This window comes from Mauremys reevesii, linkage group 4 (genome assembly GCF_016161935.1).
Source record: "Mauremys reevesii isolate NIE-2019 linkage group 4, ASM1616193v1, whole genome shotgun sequence".
NCBI lineage: Eukaryota > Metazoa > Chordata > Testudines > Geoemydidae > Mauremys > Mauremys reevesii.
The window spans coordinates 28,841,152-28,868,047 of NC_052626.1; the positions used below are offsets into that span (position 1 = coordinate 28,841,152).

The following is a 26,896-nucleotide window of genomic DNA, read 5'->3' on the forward strand; positions in this document are numbered from 1 at the left end:
GTTTTTTTTAAATCCCTAACAAGAATGTCAGCTTAGTAGACATGGCAGCCCTTCCTTTTCCCAGGATATCATAAAGCATAAGCATTCTGAAAGTTACTCCACTGCCAGCTCAAAAGATTGACCTCAATGTCCTGTCCTTCATAATAATCTTTAAAATCCATCATCTGCAAACTAAGTTTAAGTTAGAAACCTAATTAGTAACAGAGAAAATGAACAAACAAGCTAGGGGGAAAGAATCTCATGCAGGTGGCCAGAGCTTCCCTGAATAATTCCTTGTGCAGTGGTCATGCTTCAGAAATTTAATTCTCCATAATTTCATTTAGAATGGGGAAAAAAACCATAAGTAAAGTGATATAGGATTTCGTTTAGCTTTTGACAGGCACATTCATCTAAGGTTTGTCTGTAATAGCTGAAGCTACCGAACATTGCTTCCAAAACATTTACTGGTGTGAAACAAGAAGCAATACGACATATCGGACCTACTCGGCATTTATGTCCCCTATTTTTGTCTATCAAGAAGCAGCACAAAAAATAAATCTTCCTGCTGCCAAGTTGATTGTATTAATCTGATTTCTGTGGTACTTTAGGCTTGATTGCTTTCTGATTCTTGTTTATTATAAGTGGTCTTAAAGTAGCTGAAATTACAGCTACTGTTCAGAAGACAAAGGGGAGACCACTTGAATCTGCGGTGGGTGGCATGTTTCATTGCTTTAATTAAAAGTTGTTCTAAAATGCCAAACGCTTCTGCTGTAATTTCATGTCCCTTGAGTGCAAAAAAGTGCGCTTTGCCATTCAGACTATTTGGACACTTGTATTGGCTCTCGGAGCTTTTCAGAAGTTCTGTCACTTATCCACACTGAGGCACAGAACCAATTAAAAGACTTGAAATTTCCTTTCGGCCTTGAAAATCCTCTCCATGCTGGAACTATGTTTACCTTTGTGCAATACTTTAAAGATCACCCATTTTAGATTAGTGCACCTACAGATGGGAGATTGCACTTACAGAAGCATATGGGGGAATTAGATGCCCAACTCCAGCTGCTTTTTTCATGAAAATTGAATATCTAACTTCCCTTTGTGCCTTAACTAGAGGAAAACAGTCTCGCACTTGTTTGCCCTTCCCCCATGAGATGTCAGCAAGCTTACCTTTCCCGCGCTCCATTCCATGTGATATCTAGGAGATGATTACTTCATATATGGCCACAAGCTGCTAGCTACAAGGTCATGCCTTCAGAGAATGATCAGCCAATAAGAGTTTTTTTCTGGCAAGGTACATCTTGCAACTAGATATCTAGCTATAACTTTTAATAAGAGGAGTTTCTGCTGAAATAGTCAGAACTGAAATTATTAGCTTTTATCTGTTTTTCCCAAATTAGTTGCTAGTCAGTTTCAGATCAACTGACCTCTGTACTCCTATTAACTTTTAATCCAAACCAGGGGTCAAAAAAATGACAGTACCCTTCCAGTCTCAACCCCTCCCCTCAAATTGTGCAGCTTTGAAAATGATGATCATCCTTTTTTTCTTGTATGCTTTTACCAGCAATGCAACAGTTAACTTTGAAACCTAATAATGGTGGTGATTTAAATGTTAGCACAATTTTGAGATGAAATCTCCATCTTCCTAAAAGGATTGGGAAGGGGGAACAACTCTACTTTCACACACTGCTTCCCTCCATTCCCAGCCAATTGCTCCAAAAGCATAGGTCAGACCAGTTGTTCAAAAGGAGACTCTTGATTATCTGTTTGTAATTTTAGGGCCTTTATCCCCTGAGATCCAGCCAAAAGGAAGCATCATCATACACATGTGGCCTGACATTCTCTCCAGTAAGCAGCAGTGGTTCATGCACGCTCCCCAGTATATTATACAATCCTGTAAGCTATCCAGCTACCCCACCCATGAGACTTAAATTTTCACTGGAAAATCAATATGCTTCAATGGCAATTTTTTTCTTATGACAGCGGTATTGTGAGTACCATTAATACCTTATTGATATTAATATGGGTGGACCAAGGAGACTGTGTAGGATCAAGGTCCATATTGGACTGAAAATAGGGTTCAGATTAAATGTTATCAGTTTAGAAGTATTAAGTTTAAACAGCACTAGGTTTCAAATATCATGCTAGCAGAATCTTGTGAGTTACTTTTGAATAGTGGAAATTTCACAAGCTCAGCTGTTCTCTGCATCCAAATGGGAACCAAAAAATAGACTCCCTCCAATTTTTGATCCAGCCTGCAACCAAAAACCACAGGGATAAATTGGATCTGGAGAGTCAAATATGAAACCCATTAAAATTCAAAGGGTTTTGGATTGGAGGTTCCAGTTTTGGCTCTTCTCTGCTGTTTGTGTCAGCAGCTGTATCCCTTTCAAGCCAAAGCTTTGAATAAAGAGAGCGAGCAACATGTCTTAACACAGAGAACCCAGCCTGCTAGCCCCTCTGTTGCACAGTGTGCAAGGGTTAATAGGAATGTAAACATCCCAAGATCAAAGCTTTGTGAAAGGTCAGTCCCTAGTCTCCAAAACTTTCCATTACTGAGGGGAGTGAGTCACTGTCAGGCTCAGTGCTTGCCAAATCCTTCTCTGGAGGTCAGAACTGTGCAAACCTTACAGTTTTCACCTGCTGAAATCTGAACAGAGAAGTGAGGAGCTCAGCTGATTTAATCTTCCCTCTAGTCAGTTTTTCCCCTGGGAATCACCAGCCCATCCCCCTTAAACAACAAAATAAAAATTAGAGTCAGAATCATTGCTTTCCTTTTCAGAGGGCACCCAGGGAACATAGATCACAGCCAGAGCATCTTCATTTGCTAGCAGGTACATTCCTGGTGACAGAGGGTAATTGCTTCTATAAAGCAATTATAAAGCTTCTATAAAGTGTAAAGTAAGCACCCTGAGGGTGTGGTAAAATCAGCACAAGTGTGTAGGCCTAAATCTTGCCGTCCTTACTCAGGCAAAACAATCTGTTGCCTTCATAAAGGAGTGTTGCCCAAAGGAGGATTGCAGGACTGGACACACTGTTCCTGGAACGCTGCTCCCAGTTCAGCATGCTCCTGTTTCTCCTCTATCACTGGAATTTTCCCTTTGATGGAACCAAAGCTAACAAGTACGGCCCCCGGTGCTTTGAGCATTCCCGTGCAGAGGCCCACAGCCCACTGTGTAAGGCAATGACATGAAGTACATGGGCCTATGAACATCAATCTGATCCAGAGCTACATTAGGACTCCCAGCAACTTCAAATGCCATTTCCTTACAAGGAGCACTACTTACCTGCAAAAATGGCACAATGTTGGCTAACCCAGGTGTCTTTCTTTCCGATGCTTTCATCTCAAGTCTTTGGAACGATACTGTGGTCAGGGGCGGCTCTAGGCACCAGCAAAGCAAGCACCTGCTTGGGGCAGCCCATTTGCAGGGGTGGCAGGGATCTAGCATGGGAGCTGAGAACCAACAGGGGGCTCTGGGAGCTGTAGTTCCTTGGTTAGCTCCCTGCCTATAGAGCCAGCCCTGGAGCAGGGAAAGAACTACATTTCCCAGCATTCCTTGGCCACTACCAACTGGAAAGGAAGGAGGGGGACCTCATGCGGCAGCGTGCTGTGAATGGTAGGGTACCATATTTTAACATTCAAAAAACAGGGCACTCCAGGGGGAGGGAAGCCGCACCCTGCCACCATCCACTCCCTCCGACTGCCCCCCACAGAAACCCCAACCCATCCAACTCCTCCCCCCACTCCTTGTCCCCTGATCACCCCCTCCCATGACCCCTGCCCCTAACTGCCCCCCAGGAGCCCACCCCCTATCTAAGTGCCACTGGTCCTTGTCCCCTGATTGCCCCCTCCCGGGACCCCTGCCCCTAACTGCCCCTTGGGGCCCCATCCCTATCTAAGCCTCCCTTCTCCTTCTCCCAACTGCCCCCTCCTGAGACCCCCCCCAACTTCCCCCCTAGGACCTCACCCCCTACCTGTCCCCTGACAAACCCCTGGGACTCCCATGCCTATCCAACTGCTGCCTGTCCCCTGACGGCCCCCCCGAACCCCTGACCCATCTAACCCCCCCTTCTCCCTGTCCCTTGACTGACCCCCTGAACCCTCTAGCGTACCACTCAGACCAGCGTGTCTGGCTCTGTGGAGCGCCAGACACGCTGCTGCACACATGCTGCCGTGCTCCCTCGTGGAGCCCACAGCCCCCCCCTCCCCCACCCACACACAGCACCTGCCTTCCAGATTTGAACACCTCAAAATTCAGGAATGCTCAAGCTCAGTTTGGGCAGCTGTTACTTCATTTCTCCCAAATCAAATGTACTGATCCACTGTAACTTGCTGTAGAAAAATTTTTGTAGGATAAAATTGAGCAAGAAATGCTTCCCAGTGGTTATTAGGACTGGAATTGCTATTTTCAACAGCCTTTGTTTGTTTGTTTAAAAGGAAGACAGTGATATTGCATTGACAAATTCCCCATAGAAAGAAAGAGTGGAACAAAAGAATAATAAAGGCACCTCAACTTTTCCTCATTTATGGAGGACAGTCTTATAATATGCATCCAGATATCCTCCAATCACACAAGCTGAAAATTGTTCCACTTTAATGCAGCTTTGTAACCATATGGGAACCAATCCTGTCTGTGTTTTGTGCAAGTCCAAAATTCCTGCTGAATGACCCGCCCCAGGAGCAAGTTACCAGTGACCCTGGGCTGCGGCAGAAGGAGGGTGCAGGTGGTGGGGGGGGAGAGCCCAGGGCTGGGCGGCAGGAGGTGTGTGATGGGGCACTGGTGGGGGGCAAGTGGGGAGCCCAGGGCTGGGCTGGCAGGGGGGTGGGGGGAGGGCACTGGTGTGGGGGGAAAGGGGGAAGCCCAGCGCTGGGGCGGCAGGGGGTGTGGGTGGGGGGAGAGAGCCCAGGGCTGGGGCAGCATGGGGGTCTGTGGGGGGAGCCCAGGGCTGGGATGGGGGGCAGCCAAAAATTTTTTTGCTTGGGGCGGCAAGAAACCTAGAGCCGGCCCTGATTGTGGTTACGTTAAACAAACCTATGTTGGAACCTTACCTGACTGTGGTTTGAAACATTACCTGCCCTCCTCCAAAAACTAACAATTGGCTAGAAACCCTAAAAATTAACAATTCCATTAAGGCTCTAGCTGGAACTACTGGCAGTGCCCCACCTCACATGGATCTCCAGGAACTATTGTATCGCAAGCAGACACAAAGCTTCCAGAGATCCTGTGAGGCACAAGAATGGCACCACTCTTCACAAGGATACAGATGGCTCCTCCACCTCCCCCTTGCCCAGGCCTGGTTACAGATGTTGGCCCCTCCTTGGCCATGCAGCTGTGAGGGACAGGGGAGGGCAAAGCCAGGGTCTCCCTGCCTCTTCCACCGCACCCTGCTTTTAGAGCGTTAGTACGGTGACTCCAGTTGTGTCTGGCCCATAAACAGAGGACAGAGGGGAACTGGCTCCAGGTACAGTCAAACCTCACAATAACACGCCCCGCCATAATGCGAAATCGCATATAACGCGATAATAGGCTGGCTCCCCTTTAAGGCATAATACAGTACTGTACCAATGGTCCCCAACACCATGGCAGGGGAGAGAAGCTGCAGCCCTGCCCCTGCCGGGAACAGAGAACTCCGAGGCTGCGGGCGCCGGTGCTCTCTGTCCCCAGCAGGCGCGGGGCCTGCAGCTTCTCTCTGTCTTCTCCAGCGCTGCAGGGGCCGGTGCTCTCTGTCCCCGGCAGGCGGGGGGGCCGCAGCTTCTCTCCGGCTTCAAGAGGAGCCGTGGCTCCCCACCTGCTGGGGACAGAACTCCGGGGCTGTGGGCGCCGGTGCTCTCTGTCCCTGGCAGGTGTGGGGCCACAGCTTCTCTCTGGCTTCAAGAGGAGCCGCGGCCCTGCGCCTGCCGGGGACAGAGAACTCCGAGGCTGCGGGTGCCGGTGTCTCTGTCCCCGGCAGGCGGCGGGCCGCGGCTCCTCTCCCCTGCTGGGCACTAGGCACTAGGGGGTGCACATCAATGCACTGCGTTGGGGACCACTGACAAACTGACTGGCTTGAAACCCCGCTATACCGCGACCCCACATTTAGCGCAATGGAAGTTTTTGGACCCCAAACATGGCGTTATAGCAGGGTTTCACTGTATATTCTAACCAGCACTCAGCCACAGTTGGGCCCGAGGCGTAACACGGTAAACAGAGGAATAGCTTGGGGCCAAACAGAGCCATGTTGTGTTGCTGTGGATTTAGTTTCCCAGCCACATCATTCCGCTCAGCTTTGTGACACTTGAGGCAATTTTATTAAATTCCCTACTCCTAATGTCCTCATTTGAAGCAAAGCATCTTCAGCAGCTTAACGTTTGATCTCAGCATCACAAATGGGGAAAATCAGCAGCTGTCCTGTGATTCAAAAGGAACAGAATAATTACCCACTGGGGCTGTTTGTTCAGTATGTAGATGGGCGAATCGAATGAATGATTGGACAATACAGATCAATTAAGCATACCTTAGGTAATATAATGAATGTGCAAATTAGTATCTATTAGGTGAATCAGATGCAATTCACTTTTGACCGGAATGTTAAAAAATATTATAGCTAAAAAGATTGTTGCTGAAAAGGTTTGGGGATGGGAACTGTCAGATAGAAGTTGCTCTTCTTAAGCTCTGGGGTTCAAATCACTGAAGATTTATAGAACCCTTGGAGCAGGTTTTTGCTCTAGGTTTGTACAACTCTCACTGGATCATAACCAATCATTAGCAATGGGACTCAGGTATAAGGTTCTGATCAGGGTCCAGAGAGCTACAGTGTTTGCTGGAGCAGAGATGTGGATGGGCACAGGGAAGGAAGGACGAGAAGAAGAATGTTACAAAATTTGAAAGCTGCCACTAGGAAATCAGCTGGCATAATAACGTAGCTGCCCCCGGAGCACTTTCTATAAATGCTTTGAAAATCCCTAAGAAGCGCTTGGATTAAGTGATACAGTATTTAGTACAGATAAAGACAGTCCTAGAAAGTTCAGCAACTCAGCAGCCTGGTCACCTAACGGCTGGGGGCTGCGGAGAGCAATGTACCCAGCAATGGCTCTTCGCACACCTCCTGGAAGTTTCAAAGCACATTCCCTGCAGTGGCAGGCACCAAGTGCTAGCATGGGCACATGCCTCCCACCTACACCCTGTAGGTGTGCACCATAGCACTGGCCAACCCCACCCCTTTGTGTGGGTGCTTTGGCTCCAGCATGGGTGCCCTAGAGGAAAGGGGTTCCCCTCTGCTTTGTCCTCCATCTCATACACCCACACAGGGCCAGCCACAATTGGCTCCCATTGCACTCCTATTCAGTAGCCAGGTTTAGTTATAGATCCCATGTTCTTCTTAGCTCAAGACTACTGGCCATCCAGGGATACTCCGCCTCCCCCCCCCCCCCCCAGGGAATAAGAAGGAGGCAGGGCCACGTAGGGTGTGGAGCACAGAGGAAGTGAAGGAGGCAGGATGCATGGGGGCATGCTACCCCTTCCTAATGTTGGCAGGGCTGATCCTATGCCCCTAGGAGCACTGCATCATCCCCAGCACTGTCCTGTTCCTTAATGGTACAATCTCGGCTTTAATAAACACATTTGCATGAGGAAGACTAAGGCATGGCAGCATTTGTTAAACAGCATTCAATATAATGCACATCTATAATCAGCTAACGCTAGAACCTATATATGCTCTGATATCATTTGCCTACATCACATCCTCACTGTGACAGTCCTTATCCCTCACAAGCTAAAAGTACTGGGCCAGATCCACAGCTGGTGTAAATCTGGGTAGCTCCATTGATTTACACCAGCTGAAGAGCTAACCCTTTGTCAGCATTTATACATAATTTCCTCGAGTCCAGCAGCATAACACAGGTAAAGTTTTCAATTAATAATAACGATTTTTTAACTATGGGTTATTTATAGTCAGCTTTATTGACATTTTCCTTTGAGGCAAAAATTCTCAGGTTCGGAAAAGCTTTTGTAAAGAACCTGACTGCCAGTCATTTGATTTCACGGGAAAGCCGTAGAGCTGTCAGAAAAGCAAACCTGCCCAAAGAGAGACCTACCTATGACCTTTTTACTGTGTGTGTAAAACTTTACAGACACGCTGTTGTACCTTTTTGAAAGGATCTAAAATATCAACCAGCCTAACCGTTTGTGTTTGCCCCGCTACTGAATTATACCTAGACAACGCTGACCTCGAGTTACACTATGTCCATCAAACTCAGAGCTTCTCAGCCCACAGTCATGGTTTGTCAGGTTTGATGGGCAACTGGTTAAATACAATACCAGAGTGTAATGCTAGCCGGCACAGCTCACAGATCGCTCAATAGTGAATTAGGATATTAGTAACATTTATCAAACGCAGCAAAATATTGGCAATGAATTGAATAATTTTCCGTCATTTGGATCACAGATTTTTTTTTTTATGTTAAGTTTCCTTAGCAGTGAGTGAAAAACCAGCCACTTACGAAAATAGTGCTTTTGTCTTTACTATTTGTACATACAGGGCAATAAATATGGCTTATTCACTGCTGAAAAAATACTAAGCACTTCTGCCCCACACCCTGGCTCCTATTGGACTGGAACTGAACCCCTTGGAGCTAGTCGGTTCCAGCAGACCTTCCTTCCTCCCACTTGGTCCCGCACCAAAAGCATTTCTGACACCAGCCTCTAACCTCCCAGAAGCAACCACAAGAGGGGGCAGCAGCTGCAGCTGGAACTGGGGGAGCACCAGGCCCTCTTCAGCCTAGGATAATGTCAGCACTCTTTTCTCTTAACTTTGCACACCACCACTTGCTGTTCTGCTTCCCGTCTTTCCCAGCCTACACCTGCCAACCATACACCTTGCCCATCTCATCTCCCTCTGCTTCCCTCTTACATCCTTTTTCAGATCCAAACTCTTTCACCAGAAGTGAACAGAGTAATTCTAGATGTATATCACTGTAGCTGGAAGAAGTGTCTCCCCACAACCTCTCCACCTAAGCAGGGACCTGTCCCCCACATTCTAAACATGTGACATTGTGGGCCATAGTCTTGACAGCATAGGTGCCGGAACTAGCAGGAGCACCGCCTGGCTTGACGTGGTTTCCATCAGAGACAGGGTTTACTTTACAGATTGGCTCTCAGCACCTCCACTATACAAATTGTTCAGCGCCCCTGCTTGACAGTGTCCTAACCTGGTTTTAGGCCTAACACCAAGTTGAAGATCCTCTCTGTTCACCAAAGCTGGGATTTTTAAAGGGGTTTAAGGGAAAGTCAATGGCGGTTGGGTATGGAATGCCCTTTGGCTCCTTTGACAATCCCAGCCTAACTGGAGAGCCCACTACTGTGGGTCAGATTTCTTGGGACTTTATGGGGGTGCACAATGGAAGAGCAAAGTAAAAATAGCTTTCCTGCCCCACCCTGGCACAGCCTGAAAAAGGGCCTGGAAGAACTGCAATCCCTGGGCTCTTGTGACCCTCTCAACTGTAATGAGGCTGCACAGGCTGTAGTTTAGAGAAGCATTTGGCCCCATGACAGGTTTATCACTCCCCTGGCACATCAGGCCATATTGCATCATCATGTTTTAAGCCGAACTGAAAAAATGATGACATACTATGGCCCCTGGTTAGGACTTTTAACCAGTGACAAGTCTGTAATTAGATGCCACTGAATGGGCCAGATATGCTGTCAGAGTATAAATTAAAATCAACTGAAACACCATTTTAGCTGAAGTGTATTTTTCGATGTGAATAAAACTGTGAGGTGTTTAAAGACACTTGTGCAAAAAATTAAGTAACTCAAGGTGTTCAGTGCATCCGATAACCTTGCCATGCAGGACACAGCGTTATGTAATTTGCCAGTTGTGCTGCCTACATTGTGGTTTTTCACAGTCATTTGATCCCAAGTGCCTTGTCTTGTGTTTGAAAATTTCACAGTTCAGTGCAAAATAAATGGATTCTTTTACTAGGTCAGCTGTGGTGTAACAGCCAGTGATTTAAGAAGCTTGTCACAACATATGACCAAATGCTATTTCTAAGCTCCAGCTCTTTAAGAGTACCCAGAAGAGAGACCACAGCAATCCAAACTGACTCTTCTTGACACACGCACAAAGAGATACGAATTCTGGGAGCATAACAGAACAAGAAGATTAGTTTGTGTTATTTGGTAGCATTTTTATGGAACACCAAATGTTATTTACTTCCTAATCTGCCTGCAAAATACAAAGATTTGCTACTCTGAGCTATTTCAGAGATAATATGAATGACTCGCTTGAGCATATTACCCTCAAGTAGCCTAAAGATATATTTTAAACGCTTTAAACACAATTAAAGTAGATCATTCTCTTCTCCTTAAGGCTGCCTACATTGTTTCCAGAGATTTATATTGCACTAAAAAATTGCACCTTGTATACACTACATGTTAAAGCACACATCTAGCCAGTCAAATGTATGAACTATCAGTATTAGCCGGCATTATTAAAAATATCCCGAATAATCTGTCACTTCTGTCATCCCCCTTGGGGTTATTTGTTCATTTTGATTGTATGCCTTCTTCCAAGCTGTCCCTTATGCTGGAATGAATATAGCTTCCCAATTCATATATTCAGTTCTCACTGCCCTGCTTCAAAAAGACCCATTTGTTCCATGATGCATTTTGATTATAGTTAAAGATGGACCAATACCAAAGCCTTAAGATACTGACATTCAGATCTTACCTTTCTAGGGTGCTGAGTCAAAACTGTATCCAAACTCCCCCAAACTTTGGAAGAGTCTGGATGTGAATCTGGATGCAAACTCTGCGGCTCTGACCCATTTCTAATTTTATGGACTGTCCACCGGCACATTTTGCATTACATTGTTCTGTACTGTAACTCTGGGTGGTTAGGCCTCTGGGGCAGGTTATGCACAGTGCTGCCTACACTTATCGCACAATAGAAATGATAATGATTGAGCAAATATGTTTCTGCTCTGGAAGGTAACTCTGTACAAGTAACATTGTGGAGCTCAATGGTTGTCTTTCAGTGACTCCAGATCACGTATATTCCCTTTCCAAGTAAACTTGTAGGGTTTTTCCTAGCTGTCCAAATCACAAACTCACCAGGGAATCTAAGTCAAACTGGGATCCTTTCTATCTTGCCCATTATCACCAGTAATACAGGTTCTGCAACCTACATTCTGCCCTCAGTCAGACCTGTGCACAGTGGAGTAATTATCTCCAAAAGATTGCAGGGGGAGGGGCAGAGACACTTCCCCTCCCCCCGGTCATGAAATCCCCCCTGCACTGCAACCCCCTGAAAGAGTTCCAACACAAGTGCCTTTCACTCACCTTCCTTTAAACAAAAAACAAAGATGCCTCCTCTCACAGTGTTTACTTTGCTCTGCTCTTACCTGTCTTCCTCTGGTGCTGCCTTTGGTTGTTCCTGTCCTGAGTGTAGCAAGCTCTAGGTGCTAAGCTGAGTTTCAACTCTCCCACTCCGCTACCTACTTTGTTTCCTCTCTCCCCTACAGATTTGTCTCTGTGTGAGATCTTCTCACTCACCTGTTTCACACAAACTCCCACCATGTGTCCTCCTCCTCCTCTTCTAAGCCACTTCTCTCTCCTCTTGCTTCTGAGACGCTCATCCCCCAAATCCCACCCAGTCTCTTTTCCAAAATCCCCCTCACGCTTGCCCACCGCATCACTTCCCCAAACTCACCTCAATCTCTCTCTTTCACCCCATCACTCACCCTCCTCTATATCCTGCCATCTTCTTCCTTTCCCAATTCCACCGAGAGCTGCCCCTTAGACCCTTTCCCCCCTAGTGCCTCTCACTTCACAGCTGTCTCCTGGTTAGGGTTCCCAACTTCCAAATTTCTTAAAACAGCTCCTCTCTGCTGGTCGCTCGTTCACTCCCCCTTCCTCGGGACTCACCTGCTGCCTACAGAGCTGGGCTGGGAGCTGATGCAGAGCCTGCCTGCCCAGAAGATACAGATAGGAGGTGGCCCCAGCTGAGAAGGGGCTGGCACAGGTTGATGACATGGTCCCACCCCGGCCCCTCCCCAGCCCCATATCCAGGGCCAGGCTGGCAGGGACCATGGGACAGGCTGGCAGTGGCATTTGCAGGCAGCAACTTCTACCTCATTCCAGCATCCCTGCAGGCGATAACCAGATTTTTGGTGTCCGGTCAGTACTTCTGACCAGACATCCTAGAAGTTCCCCTTCAACTGGACTTTCCGGTTGAAAACCAAGCCCTTAGCAACCCTACTTCTGGTGCCCGTCCCCCCCATAACTGCCCCTTAGTGCCTATGTTACCCGCCTGCCTCCCCAGTGGTGTCCCCTAGCATCCATCTTGCCCCCACAGTGCCCACCCCGCTGAGGTGCCCCTAGTGTCCGGGTCAACCCAGAGGTCCCCCCCCAGTGACCACTCCCCCAAAGGTACCCCCCATGTCTGCACCCCAGAGGTGTCCCTTAGTGCTCATGTCACCCCCTAATGCCCGCCCCTCCAGAGGTTCCCTCTAGTGTCTGTGCCTGTCCCCGTAGAGGTGTCCCCTAGTGCCCATTCCAGCTGTCCTCCCCTGGTGCCTGCCTGCCCCTCACAGCTCCTCCCTGCCTGTCCCCTGAGGGAATGATTGCTGCACATCCAGGCCCCTCCGGCTCTACAGCAGCTGCGGCCAGGGATGCACCCTAAGGAGCCCATTTCAGGCACCAAACCACAGCTGGTTCCTGTCTATCCTGCAAGAGGAGATGGCAGCCCTGTCCTCCTGCTCCTAGAGCTTGTAACAGCTGATCAGCACCCTGCAAGAGGAAAAGGGGGGTGGGGAGAAATAGGATGCCAAGCCCAGCTGCACTAAGCACTAAGCCAGCTTTCCCTCCCTCCCTTTCATAGTCTGCCAAACGTTGGAGGAAGGCATTGCTGTTCCTCCCTCTTCCCCCCCCCCGTATGAAAGTTGGGGCAGGAGATGTCTTCCAAGCCTCCCTCATTACACCCATCATCTTCAATGGGGTTACAAAGGTATAAACTATGCTGTTGATAATGCACCACAGGGAATGCATTTTAATACAGTCAGATGTAAAGTTATACATCTAGGAACAAGGAATGCAAGAATGGGGGACTCTAGCTGGGAAAGCAGTGACTCTGAAAAGGATTTAGCAGGTAATTGTGGATAAATAACTCAATATAATATCCCAGTGCCGCGATACAGTAAAAAGGGCTAATGCAGTCCTTGGGTATATAAACAGGGAAGCAGCGAGTAGGAGCAGGGTGGTGATTTTACCTCGGTATATGGTATTGTGAATCTGATACTAGAATAGTGCATACAATTCTGGTGTCCACATTTTTAAAAGGATGTTGGAAAGTTGGAGAGGGTGGAAGAGTCCAGGATTGGAGAAAATGCCGTATAATGAGAGATTTAAAGAGCTTATTGTGTTTAGTTTATCAAAGAAAAAAGATTGAGAGGTGAGTTGATTACAGTGTGTAAGTACCATCATGGGGTGAAAATCCTGGGTACTAAAGGGCTCTTTAACATAGAGGGAAAAGGCAGAACAAGAACCAATGGTTAGGCATGAAACTGCTCAAATTCAAATTAGAAATAAGGCACACATTTTCAACGCTGGCATGATTAACCACTGGAACAGTCTACCATCTCTTGATGTTTTAAAATCAACACTGGATACCTTTCTGGAAGATAGTCTTTACCCAAACACAAGTTACGGGGGGTGAAATGTAATGGCTTGTGATATACAGGAGGTCAGACTAGATGATATCCTCGTCCCTTCTGGTCTTAAACTCTATGAATCTATGAGGGAACCGAATCTAGATCTCTCTCTCTCAACTGTGTTGGTTCTGCAAGGCTAATAGGAGAAAAAGAAATAAAATCTTTACTCAAGCAATTATTTTCAGGACCTCTCTCCCCCTCCAAAGGAGCTGGGGAAAAACACATTAATGCTGAGAGTGGTAGTAAAGGGTATGTTTTTAATAGGATTTTAATATACAGCTTACATGTTTATTTATTAGTATTCTAGTCAGTGCATTACAGTAATAAATATGAGAGATATAATTTATGAATCAACAGAATTAAATATTAATTACACAAGGTGATAAATTCTGGTCTTTTTAGGAATTCACCAAAAGCCACTGAAGACAGTGAAAGTCTTTCCATTGACTTAAATGGGCTTTGGCTCAGTCCTTTAATGCTGTTAAAATTAATTTGTTATTAAACAAACTTTCTATGCAATTTTATGCCATAGCTATAATTTATCATCATCATAATGCAAAAGTTCAGGACCAAACCTGCTCCTACTGAACTCTATGGTAAAACTTCCCTAGACATGAAAAAGAGCAGAATTGGGCTGTACATTTTTAATTGCACTGTATACAAATATTCACATAAGACTAAAATAAAGTATTCACACAACTAAAGAGGTTTCCATGAAGCTTACAGGAAAGTACAGCACAAAAATCAATGAAGTGAAAAGTAACTTTTTCAAAAAATAATAAACCATACTTGATAGGTGTGGTAAACATTAAACAAAAAGACGAACTGGCACAGTTTAACAACCTCATTTCTAAGTGTGCTTTGTAATAATGCTCCTCCCAAGCTGCTGTTTTTCCAGAACATAATGACAAAAAGCCTCACTGTAACATAACTGTTTTACAGTGACAAATTTTATTGCCTCGCCAACTGTGAGTTTAAAGAAAAAGCTGTAGAAAGGATCCCAAAGCACCACCACCCTTTTTTTTTTGGTTATCATCCAAAATAGCAACATAGCACTTTCACACGTCGGTGAATACGCACTAGTCTCATTTTTTAAAAAAGAAGTTAATTAAAGAAAAATGATTTTTGTTTTTGTTTCAAAAATAATATAAAGAACCATTTCAGAATCAAATATTTCAATGATTAGAGATATGTTTAGCATGAAAGATAGAGCCCGACCCTGCAAACATTCTTGAGAGCAATCTCAATGACTTCACTGGGCCTGCTCGTGTGAGCAATAATTTATATGTGTGATTACGGATTGGCAGGATCAGGCTCTTAGCTTTGCCCTGCTTAAGCTTTCGCACAATTGTCCTAGGCTAAAAAGCAGAGATAAAGTACTAATATATACAAAAATGGGCTTTTATCGTATAGCTTTAACCCTTTTATTGCTAGACCAAAAGTGAGGATTTGGAACAATTTACATAATTCATAAAGGATAAAACTGAGATGCAGCTTCAGATGACTGAATTTCCACTTGAGCCATTTTAAACTGGGTACACTGTAGCCATTTGCGGAGTGCGGATGAGCTATTGTTCATTTGTCCTGACCCTTGTAACATCCTCAGGCTGTAGTGGTTCACGTTATTCTGAATGGCTTGAAGGCGCAGTTGGAGTCCAGCAGATAAATGCTATTAAAACCAGCAGAAGGTTGAGTTTCTCTCTTTTATTTAATACATACATTAAATCGGGATTATGTAAGATTTTTTTGCCAGGAGCTGATTTTGGGAGGGGAGGAGTCCCTCTGCATGCCCCACCCCCTCCATCCAGGTCTCATTCTACCTCATCTCCAACCACCGACAAAGATGTTGTCACAAGAGGCATTGATTTCAGGCCAGCATCCCTCAAATCACTACATTCTCAACAGCAACTTTATAGTGGAGCTTTCTGCACAGCCTTTATTCCCATCCACTCTTGACTGACAGGACCCACTGGTACACCTCATCCTCATTTCTGTCACAAACAAGGCCACTTAGCACTATTATCATCCAACCAGCAGACCACAGCAGGTCAACATCAGGTGCTGCAGAACTGAAAGCCACTCCCTGAATCAGGGGTTCTCAACCTGTGGATCGATGTCAGGGGGCTATGACCACCCTGCTTTGCTTAGCTCATTAGATGGGAGTTGGGAGGGCTTCCCATCTAGATCCTAGTTAGTTATATGTAAGTCATGGGTGGCGCAGTGTCTCAGTACAGAAAAGGTTGAGAACTACTGTCCTAAATGATGCCTCTACCCATTCATATTTGGCATATTCAATGCTGAGCAACTGATTATCCCCAAATACCAAGCAGTTTGCATATTATAACAAGATGTATGTTGAAAAAATAATATGGAGTTTTTATGATCTATTGTCAGAATGTTGGGAGCATGAGTCTTATTTCTAGAGTACATTCAGACAAAGCACAGAACAGAAATACCAACAAGCATGAAAGAACAAGAGAAAATAACTTACCTTTAGATTTGACTGAATCATTGGCAACCACATGGGTATTAGCTGTACGAAGAGACAACAAATGTTTTGTTAGTTTACTATATGGGCCTATGAATCTGTTCCAGTTACAGTGAGTCAGAGCAGGGTATGTCCAACTCATTTAGCCCTTTGAATGGATGGTGACACATGCTGAAAGGGCTCATCCATAAATATGGAAATGTCTCTGTAAAAGATGGGCACGCTGGACATGTGGCATTCAGAGGTTAAGAAGCCAGCTTTGATCATTTGTATCCTACTTTACAATAAGGAGCAATTACTGGTACTATTTTAAGGCAATGTTGATAGTTTAAAATAAAAATCCATTAAAAGGAATATTTCCCTGGAGGTGTTTTCTTAATGCCCAGGTGAGCAGGTATTGGAATGAATGCGGTCCAAGCATTGCACAAAAAGGTGCACACTGCTGCAGATGTTGAAGAGTGAAAAGGATTGAGGCAGAAGTTCATGATGATGCAGAACATTTTATATTCTGATCACTGACCACTGTTTTACAGGTCAACCATCGCAGGCATCCATGCTATACTCACACATCTAATTTAGGCCCAAGACCTCCTTTCACCATATAGCACGTATTGCAGACAGCGAGTTGGGTATCTTAGTGCTGGGGCAGTGGAAAAGGAATTTTCCCTTCAGTATGCCAAGCAGCTGTGGAGTTGCTGTGCAGCTCTTACTGCAGCCCTCCATGGGAGGGATGGGTGAACCTATGTAGCAGTGGATCTTCCAGCCTCACCCTTGCCTTGCCATGTCGTAATCCCTCATCTCCAACTGATGTCTGTGCATTGTCCTAAAAGGAGCCCTCCGTGCACCCTTCTCCCAAGAGATAGAAGGCTCACTCATCAGGATGAAAAAGTAACTCTTAGGCTCTGACCTATGCCTGGATTTCTTTTCTCCAGGACAGCGCATCATCAATCTGCACTCAGAACTCCCATTGACTTCCCTGGGCACTCTATCTTCAGAGCAACTGCAGGACCAGGGCTTCGTGTGGTCATACTCCAGACACCAACAGAGATGGGGAGGCAAGGAGGGATCTGGGAATCCATAATCCAAGAGCTGATATTTGTTTCTAGCTATATCTCTTAACAGAACTTTTATTTGAGAATAACTTTACATGACAAGCCTACAGAAACCATTTCTATCCATGCTCTCCAATATTAATTTAACCACTGGGCATATTGTTCTGAAATGCTTCTCCAAATGGCATCAGAATTTGCAATTTACCAATTATGCTACTGAGAATTGTAGGTTAAACCTAATCAGTATTGACAGCATTAGATAAAGCACCATTCCCCCTGTTTAAAGAATGCTAATTGTTTGTCTGGCTGCATAACATAAATTTTAGTGCTGTTTTGCTAGTGGATCATATGTAGCTCTGTCAGTACTGATTACTTGGTCCACCAAATAAAGAACCATATTCAATCCTCTGCTTCTGCAGGCAGATGGATGCCAAAACAGATGGAACCCAGCCAGAGAATAGGGGAGCATTAGCTCTGTAATCTCCTTCCCTGGGACCTTGCAAAAGCTCCTCCACTGGAGCTCTGATGACTCAGGTCTATGTGGGGTTTTTGAGAGGCAGAAATAGGACAGCTAAAAGAGCACCCACATTCCATGGCATGCTCCCCCTGCTAACCTCACAGACTTACCACTGGAAGTCTGATCAGGGGTTCATGCTGCTCCTATGGAACTAGCCAGGGGCAGAATGTTTCCTGCTAAAGGGGAAGGGAAGCTGGTCGGAAAGCTGTGCAGAAACACAGGATCTCTTATGTACCCCAAGTTCCACACAAAATTTAGGAGGACTGAACCCTCTCCCTTGGTGGGGGTGTTAGAGGAGAGCAAATCCTCCCACTCCTCGCACTGTCACCTAGCTAGGTGGAGGTGGAAGAAATTGAGTTGGAACTCTTGGATTTTTTTCTTTCCATCTCCCAATCAGGCTTTTCTCCAAAAGGGGGAATATGGCTTAAAGATCCAGCCAAAAAATGCTATCTGACAATAAAACGGAGCAGCTCTATCCCAGGGGGAAGCATACACAGCACAAGTGGGTGGGGAACGTAACACCAATGGCTAAACGTAGATGAAATCAGGACGTGGAACTCTCACCATACCAGTCAAAGAGGAAGGGGAGTTGAGAGAAAGTGCTGCTCCCTGCCAGTGAGATGAAAGAAAATTCCTCCTCTGCTTTTAGTTTAGGAGGATCTGCAGTCCCCTATCTTGCTCTACTTTCCCTGGCTTTACCCTCCCCACATCTCATTCCTAATAAGGTTCCCCACCAGGTCAGCATCCAAGTAAACACACTTCCCATAATCCACCTGGCAACGTATGACCCTCTTGACTCCCCGTTGTGGTGATCATTACAATTACACATTTTTCCTGTGTCTGCTGTGATGAAGTTGTACAGTGGCCTTCTTGAACATTTTAATCACATCTGATTCCCTATTTAGAATAAGAAATACAGCAATAAACTTAATTAATGAAGACAGTAAGTGTGCAGGGATTAGTGGCAACCACTGTGCTAAGAAGGGGTGGGGTTGGTGGTGGTGATCTGATTTGCACAATGCAGAAAGCTCAGGAAAAGGATATTAAGAATGTGCTGAAACTGAATAAAAAAATAAGATTTTTCACTCCACTCTCTCCTCCTCACCATTCTTTAGTGATAACTTATTTTTGTTTGAAAGGCTTACATCTACATAAAGGACAGGTGCTTTGAAACATAAAATATATTCTGTCCCCTACATTTAATTACCAACAAGGTCACGGCAATACAAGATTTTCTACATTATCTGAAACATAATAAAAAACAACAATCAGCCAGCAATCAGAGAGCTGTTATCTTTGCAGCTCTTCATGTAGGTTAGGGCCGTGAAGATTCAAGTCTTCTCTGCAACCAGTTTCAAAGCTGATTTGGGGTAAATTTCTTGTTTGTAACTCAATGGTTTTCAACCATTTTTCATTTGTGGACCCCTAAAAAATTTCAAATGGAGATGTGGCCTCCTTTGCAAATCTTAGACATGGTCAGCAGACCCTTAAGGGTCTGCGGCCCACAGCTTGAAAACCACTGCTATAAATTATGGAGGTGCAAGTCATGGCTCCATAGTTAAAGCTGAGCTCTGAACTTAAAGCAGGGATTCAATCTCTTTGGAATGTTTTTAAAATACAGCATATCCTCCCCACAATTACAGAACTTACTTTTAAAGTAGAGATTGAACACTAACACAATGCAAAATACTGTGTTTCTACAAATCGATTTAAACTAATCTGGGACTTTAAACACGAAAAAGCCTTAATTATAAACATATGGTTAATGCATGATGTCACTGCAGGGGAGAGTTAAGGTTGTCTGGTTGCCCTATGCATTTCCAAACCTTAACATACTTGGATTTCTTTTAAGCTTATCTCGAATTTCCTAGATTTATCATGCTTGTTTTTGCAATAATTACAACATCCCTTAGTGTATTTTACTATAAATTACTGACACATACTCTCAGTCTTAACTCCATTGTACATACTTTTTGCTTGGGAATTTACTGCAGAATTTGTGCCAGGTTCGCCTTTTCTTTGGGTGGGAAGGCAGCTTTAAAATCCACCCTGGGCTTCATAAGATCCTGATTCATAGGTGCTGAATCAGTCCATGTCCTGGGAACCCTGTCCATGTTCCATCCTGGGACAGCCTTGCCCACTTTTAGGGCCCCGGCCTGCAGAGCTGAGGTACTGAACTGAGCTCTTTACCTTATTATAAATCTGAATTTTAACATTTGCTAATAGAACCTGAATCTTTTCAAACCAATCTGCCTCATGCTCAGTCATCCATTAGGAAGTGAAACGTTATCTCATTCAAATGTCACCCTTGCCTAGAAAGGGTCAAAACACCCTATTTACTGAAGGGAAATACATGAAGTGAGGCAGTGAGAGAGTATGTCTGAAATCTTTTCAGAAATTTCATTCTTTGATTGATATCATCATGCAGGGAATGTTTAAGTAGCTCTCCACAATACTACAACAGTATAACTCTATCAGCCATTAATTTTAAAGAAGGCATGGTAACAGGGGGATTGCCTTTCAATTTTAGCTATTGTGTTACTGCTGGACACTAATGGTATGTCTACACTGCAACATAAGTCTGTGCTTGAACCCGGGCTCAAGTCTAACCCCCTCTTGCGTCTACACTGCAATTGTGCTAACCCAGCTTTTGGACCTAGGGTCCCAGGACCCTGGATGGTTGGAGGGTCCAAGCTCAAGTTAAGCCAGGACCCAGGGTCTGAGCCCTGTTGCTTTGCAGTGTAGATGCAGCCACGCTTGACTCAGGACCTGGGAGTCGGCCAGACATATCTCACAATTCCATGGGACAATGGCCGTAGTACTCTCTTATCCCAACAATCCACTGTATTGAAAATGGAAGCCATGCCCCCTTTGTAAATGGCAGCAGCTCAGCGTTAACCCAGTCTCTCATGATCACCAATCTGCAAGCACACATTCAGAGAGCCTCCTGGGTTTGCAATGGAGAGTGAACAGATCAAGTCTTTGGCAAAGTGAGCTGCTTTCTGGTAACGTGCAGGGAGGGCAGTAGAGTTTTCCCACAGTGCATCATGGTCCTAGTGCTAGAGCAGCCACATTTTGGGGGGATGGGAGGGGATGCTAGGGAGTCTGGGATATGGTTACTTTCACTTGGGTCTGTGCACTGCAATATGGACACCAGAGCTCTAGGTTTCAACACAGGTTAGAAAAAAGTCTTAACGTAAGGTCAAGCCCAGGGTTCCCTAACATGGGTCAGATGACTACAGTCCCATTAACCTTGCACTTACGTTGCAGTGTAGACATACCCTAAGAGGCTAGAAAAGAACAACACACAGTGGCTTGCATTGCATTCGAGCAACAGCTCAAAATACAAAGGAACAAAATTCATCTAGACTTCTAGGACTAAGGACTGCTTTGCTTGCTGTTATTTCATCTGAAAACCAGCTATCCAGAGGCCTAAGTGGGAAAGCATCTATAATGCTAGAAGACTTGACTTAGCCTGTGTGACCACCCCAATTCTTTTCATTTCTTCTTTGGTTTGGCTTGTTTTACTCAGATCAATGCAGGGAACACTGTGGTCATCCACAAGGGGGAAAATACTGCGTTGTTTAAACTTTGGACCAAATGCTGCAGGCCACTGATTTCCAAAGGAGTTTTGCACAAGCAAGGCAAGCAGGACTTAGCCCTGGACTGGTGAATAGCCTATGGTGCTTCCCTAAAAGAATATGATTCACCATCTAATTATATTCAGTTAAGGAAGAAACACACACAGGCATTTAATAAAACCAGACGTTATTCAGGCACAAGTCTTGTGTTATCTCCCTGAAAGAATTTGAGTGCCAGGACATAACCGTGATCTGCAAAGGAAGCTGTGTGACACCAACATTGTTAGGAATTAGAGATTGGTCCAAAATGGAAACTTAAAATCCAGATTTTGAATCCTGCTCCTTGCAAAGTTCAGGGGTATCTGAATGCAGACTTTGGGTTCATTCTGTTCTAGAAACTAGGAGTAAATAAGATACAAAGTCAAAATTCAAGGGCAGTTTGGGCTCAGCGTTTTCGTCTGTGCCTCTATGTTAGGGATTTTACTCTTTTAATGTTGTAAATTCCCACACTGCCCTTTAACCTCAGCCCCTTCTAGTTTCCCCTTCTAGGAAATCTGGTGGGAAAAAAGGTCCCTACAAATCCTTAAAGAAGTATTCACAACATGTGATTCACATACCTTGACAAAGATAGTGGAATTGCATTCTTGTAGAGCCTCCATTAAACTAATCACATGTAGACACACCATTTCCACCATCTGAAAGAAAAAATATTAAATAAATATCCAGTGTAATAATATTGTGAACACAACAAAGAGTCCTGTGGCACCTTAAAGACTAACAGACATATTGGAGCATGAGCTTTCGTGGGTGAATACCCACTTCGTCGGATGCATGGCCCCACACACAGCCAACAGTCCCTAGGGACAGTCTCACTCCATTTTCTTGGCAGCTACACTGGGACATAAGCTGTATGTTTTGTAACCACTGACATTTCAGGTTAAATATCACATGATGACATGGGGGACATTTCTATTTACTAAGTCTTTCTCTGATGCAGCAGCACCTATCTGTTAGAGTGCTCTATATATTTTGTTTACCTCCTATTGCACACCAAGACAAACTGTCTTCAGTTTTCTTTCTCTCAGTCATTGTTCCTTCTACATGTCCCTGTTGGGTAGTTCTCGTCAATCACTGAGTCAGAAATTGGTATTTTTATTTACTGAATTCCTTTTAAAATTAACAAAGATCAGATTTTATTTTTTCCATCTGAAGGTGATTTCTTGTTCTGAATTGGCAGGGGGCCATGAATATATAATTCTTGGATTTTATAGCATGAAATACGGCATATGCAAATATTAGCTTTTTGGTAGTAAACAGCATTTTATGTTTTATGTTCTGTAAATGCACAGGTACAACAAGACAAATATCTTGAGATAGCTGTGAGTATTTGCAGTGCCTGTCTGAACATGCATGGATTCCCCTATATAACAATAAATTTAGCTTTTCAGTATTGCTTGTCTTCTTCGAAGAGCTTTACAAACACTAACTAATTGAACTTCAAAATACCCCTGTGAGAATAAGTATAATCCACATTTTACAGAGCAGGTAGTCAAGGCAAAGAGTTTAATAACTTGTGCCAAGGGCCACAGAATGAGTCATTGTTAGAAATGAGATTAAAACTCAGGGGTTCCCAGTCCCACACCTTTCCCCTTAGATTTAGGCTAGTCAGAGATAGAGGTCACGCAGAATTCCAGTTGACTTCACTAGGAGTTCCAGGCTTACAGCAGCAGTTCCCAAACTGTGTTCAGTGGACTACAAGTGGGTCACAGAGCACTTAACTAGTAGCCCATTGACGCGGGCTGGTCACCCAGGCTTCTCCACATTTCCAGAAGTTAAAATCACATTAAAGGACAGCTATACCTATATTAAGTACTTGCCTAATGTGACTTTAATGTAAACAATTGCTGTAGTTGGCACAACAATATTCCAACTGCAGTCCATGTGACTGCAAATGAAATGGAAAATGCCCAAACATAGGGGGAATGGGAGGTGGTCTACATGATCATACGTGAGCAGGGAGGTGCTCCACAAAGCAGTCTCTGCATAAATAGGTGGCCCACATTCTAGAAAATGTTGAGAGCTACATGCTTAAAGGACCTGGCTATATGTGAGGAATCTCTTTGTCTTGGGCCTAGAATCAGAACCCTCAGAGCCAAAGCCAACAATTACCATTTCAGCTAACGGAGAATATCCATCACATTAGTAGAACCAGAAGCTCATGACGAGTCTGGCAAGTGAGAGACAAGACTGCTATGTACCTTGCCCATCTTAAGCAAGCTGTCAACCCTGAGCATGCAAACAGAGAAAGCTATTATTCTAGCACTGTGCATGCTTTAGGGCCTGAACCTCTGAGGCACTCAGCAATGGAAGTCAATAGGAGTTTAGAGCACTCAGCACATATCAGGAGGCACTGGGCAATTTGCATAGCACTGGGTCCTTAGTGAACTGCACCTACATCCTGCACCTGCATGCTAAGCAGTGGAACTGGATGAATAATTCGTAACAAATAACTAATTGAACAAATTTGGCTCATTTTCTGTTTGTGAAATGTCTATGAACAGACTGCGGTCTTCTCAAATCATTCATTACTCAAAACTATTTGCTGAATGATCTCTGTGGATTATGCTTGCTCAATAACTTCTTTGCAACCAGTTAACTGTGAAAGTTCAGTATTGATCATTTGAGCTGTTTTGACGGAACAGATGGATCACAGGGTAAAAACTCAAACAAATATTTACAGAACCCTTCTGAAGTATGTGATCACTTTTGCTATGCAAAGTCAGGAGCTCTAACACTGAACAGCACTGCGATCCAATAGAACTGACTAGCACTAAGATCCTTGTTCAGATCCCCACAGGGTAAAATTATTACTAGTTATCTTCCCCTTTGAACTCTCAAAGGTAACATATACTGCACTTCCAAAAATAGCACAACTGCTTCACAAAATTATGCATAGTCCCATGTATTCAGTTTTAAACTTTAAACCTAGAAGGTTTGGCTTTATATAAATCTGTAATAAACAAATCTGTATACAGTATCTGACTCACCACTTTGTTATGTGCCATAAGCTGTATGATACTAGGTGTCACTCGGCTCCAGAACTCCAGAGCTGTAAGGATGGCCGTAAAGCTAAACTCATTTTGATTTTGGACCGTAGGAGCTACTGCTGTTTGTTCACAATACACTGTCCAGAGCTGAGCAAATATAAATGCATGGAAGAGGGAACACATGTGCAGCACTGATGTCTGTGGAAAGAGTAACAAGAAGAAAAAGGGTTTTCTTGAAATAGTATAAAGTACATTCCTCATCAAAGTATCCCCCATTAACATAAACCTCCATCAAATTAAATCCCCCAAGGAATTCTCCCCCATCAGGTACTCCCTGATCAAATCCACAACTACCAAAGTGTTTCTCTCGTTAGGATGCAGTAAGTGAAAGGCATCTGATAACAGCTCATGCATGTTGAAAGAACATGTTTATATTTACAGCCTAAGAGCCCGATCCTGCAAACAGATCTGCACATACAGGCCCTTACCTGTGCAGATGCACTAAGGGGTATTAAAGTAAGGGTCAGAGTGTGAAGACCACTTTGTCCTTGGGAACCAATCCTGCTGACCTCACTGAGGTAAAACTCCCATTGCCATCAATGGGAGGCCTGTAGAAGGGCCTTATGACTCATGACCTTAAACATTCTACTCCCCAAGTCAGTGGGAGTGAGAGTTTCCCAAGGAAACATGTATTCACACAAAATAAATCATTTTACATCAACTTCTTTTGATCTGCAACCTAGTTCCATCTTACCAGAATATAATGGCCCCAAAACACCTCCATGGTACAGCCCCATAATGGGAACTTTGCAAGGTTCGCTGTGTAGTTTTACAGATGCACCTGAGCATGACCCTTTAACAATAAATGTTAGAGGTAGTGATTTCTGACAGACACACCAAAGAACTGTCACGGCTCCTAGACATGTCACTAGTTCATTATAAAAGAAATGTTCTACTGTAATTCAGGTCATAGATGTTTTCTCAGTTTAAAAGCGCAACAGTGATTCATGACCAATGCCAGTATGACTGCATCAAACACTGCCAGGGTTGCTTGGTAACTGGAGGGAGGTATTTGAAAGAGCAAAAAGAGCTAGAAGGAATTAATGGGAAGCATCAGTCTTGAATGGGTGAGGGGAGGCCAAGTACTAGACAAGCATGTGATCATTCTACTTCTGTAGTTAATAAATTCCTATTTAGTATTTAATAAACACATAGCGCCTGCTGCATCTATGTTAATTATTGTCATAAATGGTTTACGATTTGCAACAATGTGCACTGTTCATCTTCAAAGCACTTGACAAATCAAGCTGGGCTTGAGCCCATCTCTGTTTGCAAATATTAAGTCTTTTTTAATCCTCACACTACCTCTGTGATGGAGGTTAGCAAGTCTTATTTGAATAGAATAGAATAGAATAGAATAGTCACTCGCTACAGGGAGAGTCAATGTGGAGCTGAGAGAGGTAGGCTTAGGACTCAGGAATTCCCATCTCCCACTCCTGTGCTCAGACCACTAGACAGTGATGCTCTCAGACAATAAAACATCTCTAGCAGGCTGATTTTTAGTGAATTTATCACTGGTTTTCTGTGTCTACTGGGGCAATTACCTTAAGAAAGACTGGGCAGGTTTGGGGTTTCTTTTCTGAATTATAATCATAAGTTTTTTACTATGCTTCCAATTTCCTATATCTTATGAATACAGCAGCCTGCTAAGTTTGGGCAGTTTTCATTTTAGTATGGTGGGACCATTATTGAACAAGAAAGTGGGCAGTGTAATTTTAAAACATTCAAACAATACTGCTGGAATATTTTACTTGTACAAGGGGTACCATCTGGGAGTTTAAGCCACTTTAAATAAGGCATTAACATGAAGTTGCTTTTATAATATCCAGAGGAGGAAAAGTTGTAAGATGCATTTCACCTCCCTGAAAAAAAACACAACTGGTTAAGTGTTTGCAATACTAATGGCATTGCATAGGGTGTATCATCTTAAACCCAAGGAATCCCTTACCTTTGATTGCTCTGGAAACCCAATCAGGATAACAATAAGGTGGTCTGCAATGTGGGAGCCAGCATCCAGAGGAATTGGCATGCAAGACGAGGGAAAATTCGGACAGACGACATTGTGTGTCAGAGACCCCAGAAGTAACCAGGAGAGTAAACGAATATGAGATACACATTCGATGAATTCTTTGGGCCTGTCAGAGAACAACTGATTTTTACAATGCATGTAAACTTCGCTATCTCTCATTAACTGAAAATCCCACATGTTTGCAAAATGTTGCCTGTGCTTGCTAGAGTCTAAATCATTTGGATAGCTTGTGGGAATGCCAGGAAGAGCCGCGTGTAGATTGGCTGACCTGGCATGGCACTAACATGCCTAGCAGCACTTGTTCTGTCCTTGCAAAGCTGAGATTCTGCACAAGGCTCATGTAGCAAACTCAGAGCCACACACAGTGATTATTTGGATATAAATTATCAAAGGAGCTTTATATCATGATTCCTTTGTATATTAAAGACTATGGTTATGGCACTGGGCAGTGATTCATGA

At 44.3% G+C, this 26,896-nt stretch overlaps 1 protein-coding gene across 8 annotated transcripts in view; it reads right to left on the reverse strand.

The window, feature by feature from the left end:
• Nucleotides 1–13,922: 13,922 nt before the first annotated feature.
• Nucleotides 13,923–26,896, reverse strand: part of UNC79 (unc-79 homolog, NALCN channel complex subunit) — a 147,844-nt gene continuing 134,870 nt past the window's right edge. For 7 of the 8 annotated variants that reach the window (XM_039537002.1, XM_039536999.1, XM_039536997.1 and 4 more), the window contains 5 exons: nt 26,357–26,543; nt 24,349–24,546; nt 21,919–21,996; nt 16,155–16,196; nt 15,132–15,332 (listed from right to left, as the gene is read on the reverse strand). In XM_039537002.1, coding sequence (XP_039392936.1) covers nt 15,132–15,332; nt 16,155–16,196; nt 21,919–21,996; nt 24,349–24,546; nt 26,357–26,543 — 706 coding nt within the window. Of the gene's footprint in view, nt 15,333–16,154; nt 16,197–21,918; nt 21,997–24,348; nt 24,547–26,356; nt 26,544–26,896 lie in introns of all 8 variants that reach the window. The other variant, XM_039536994.1, reaches the window with a different exon arrangement.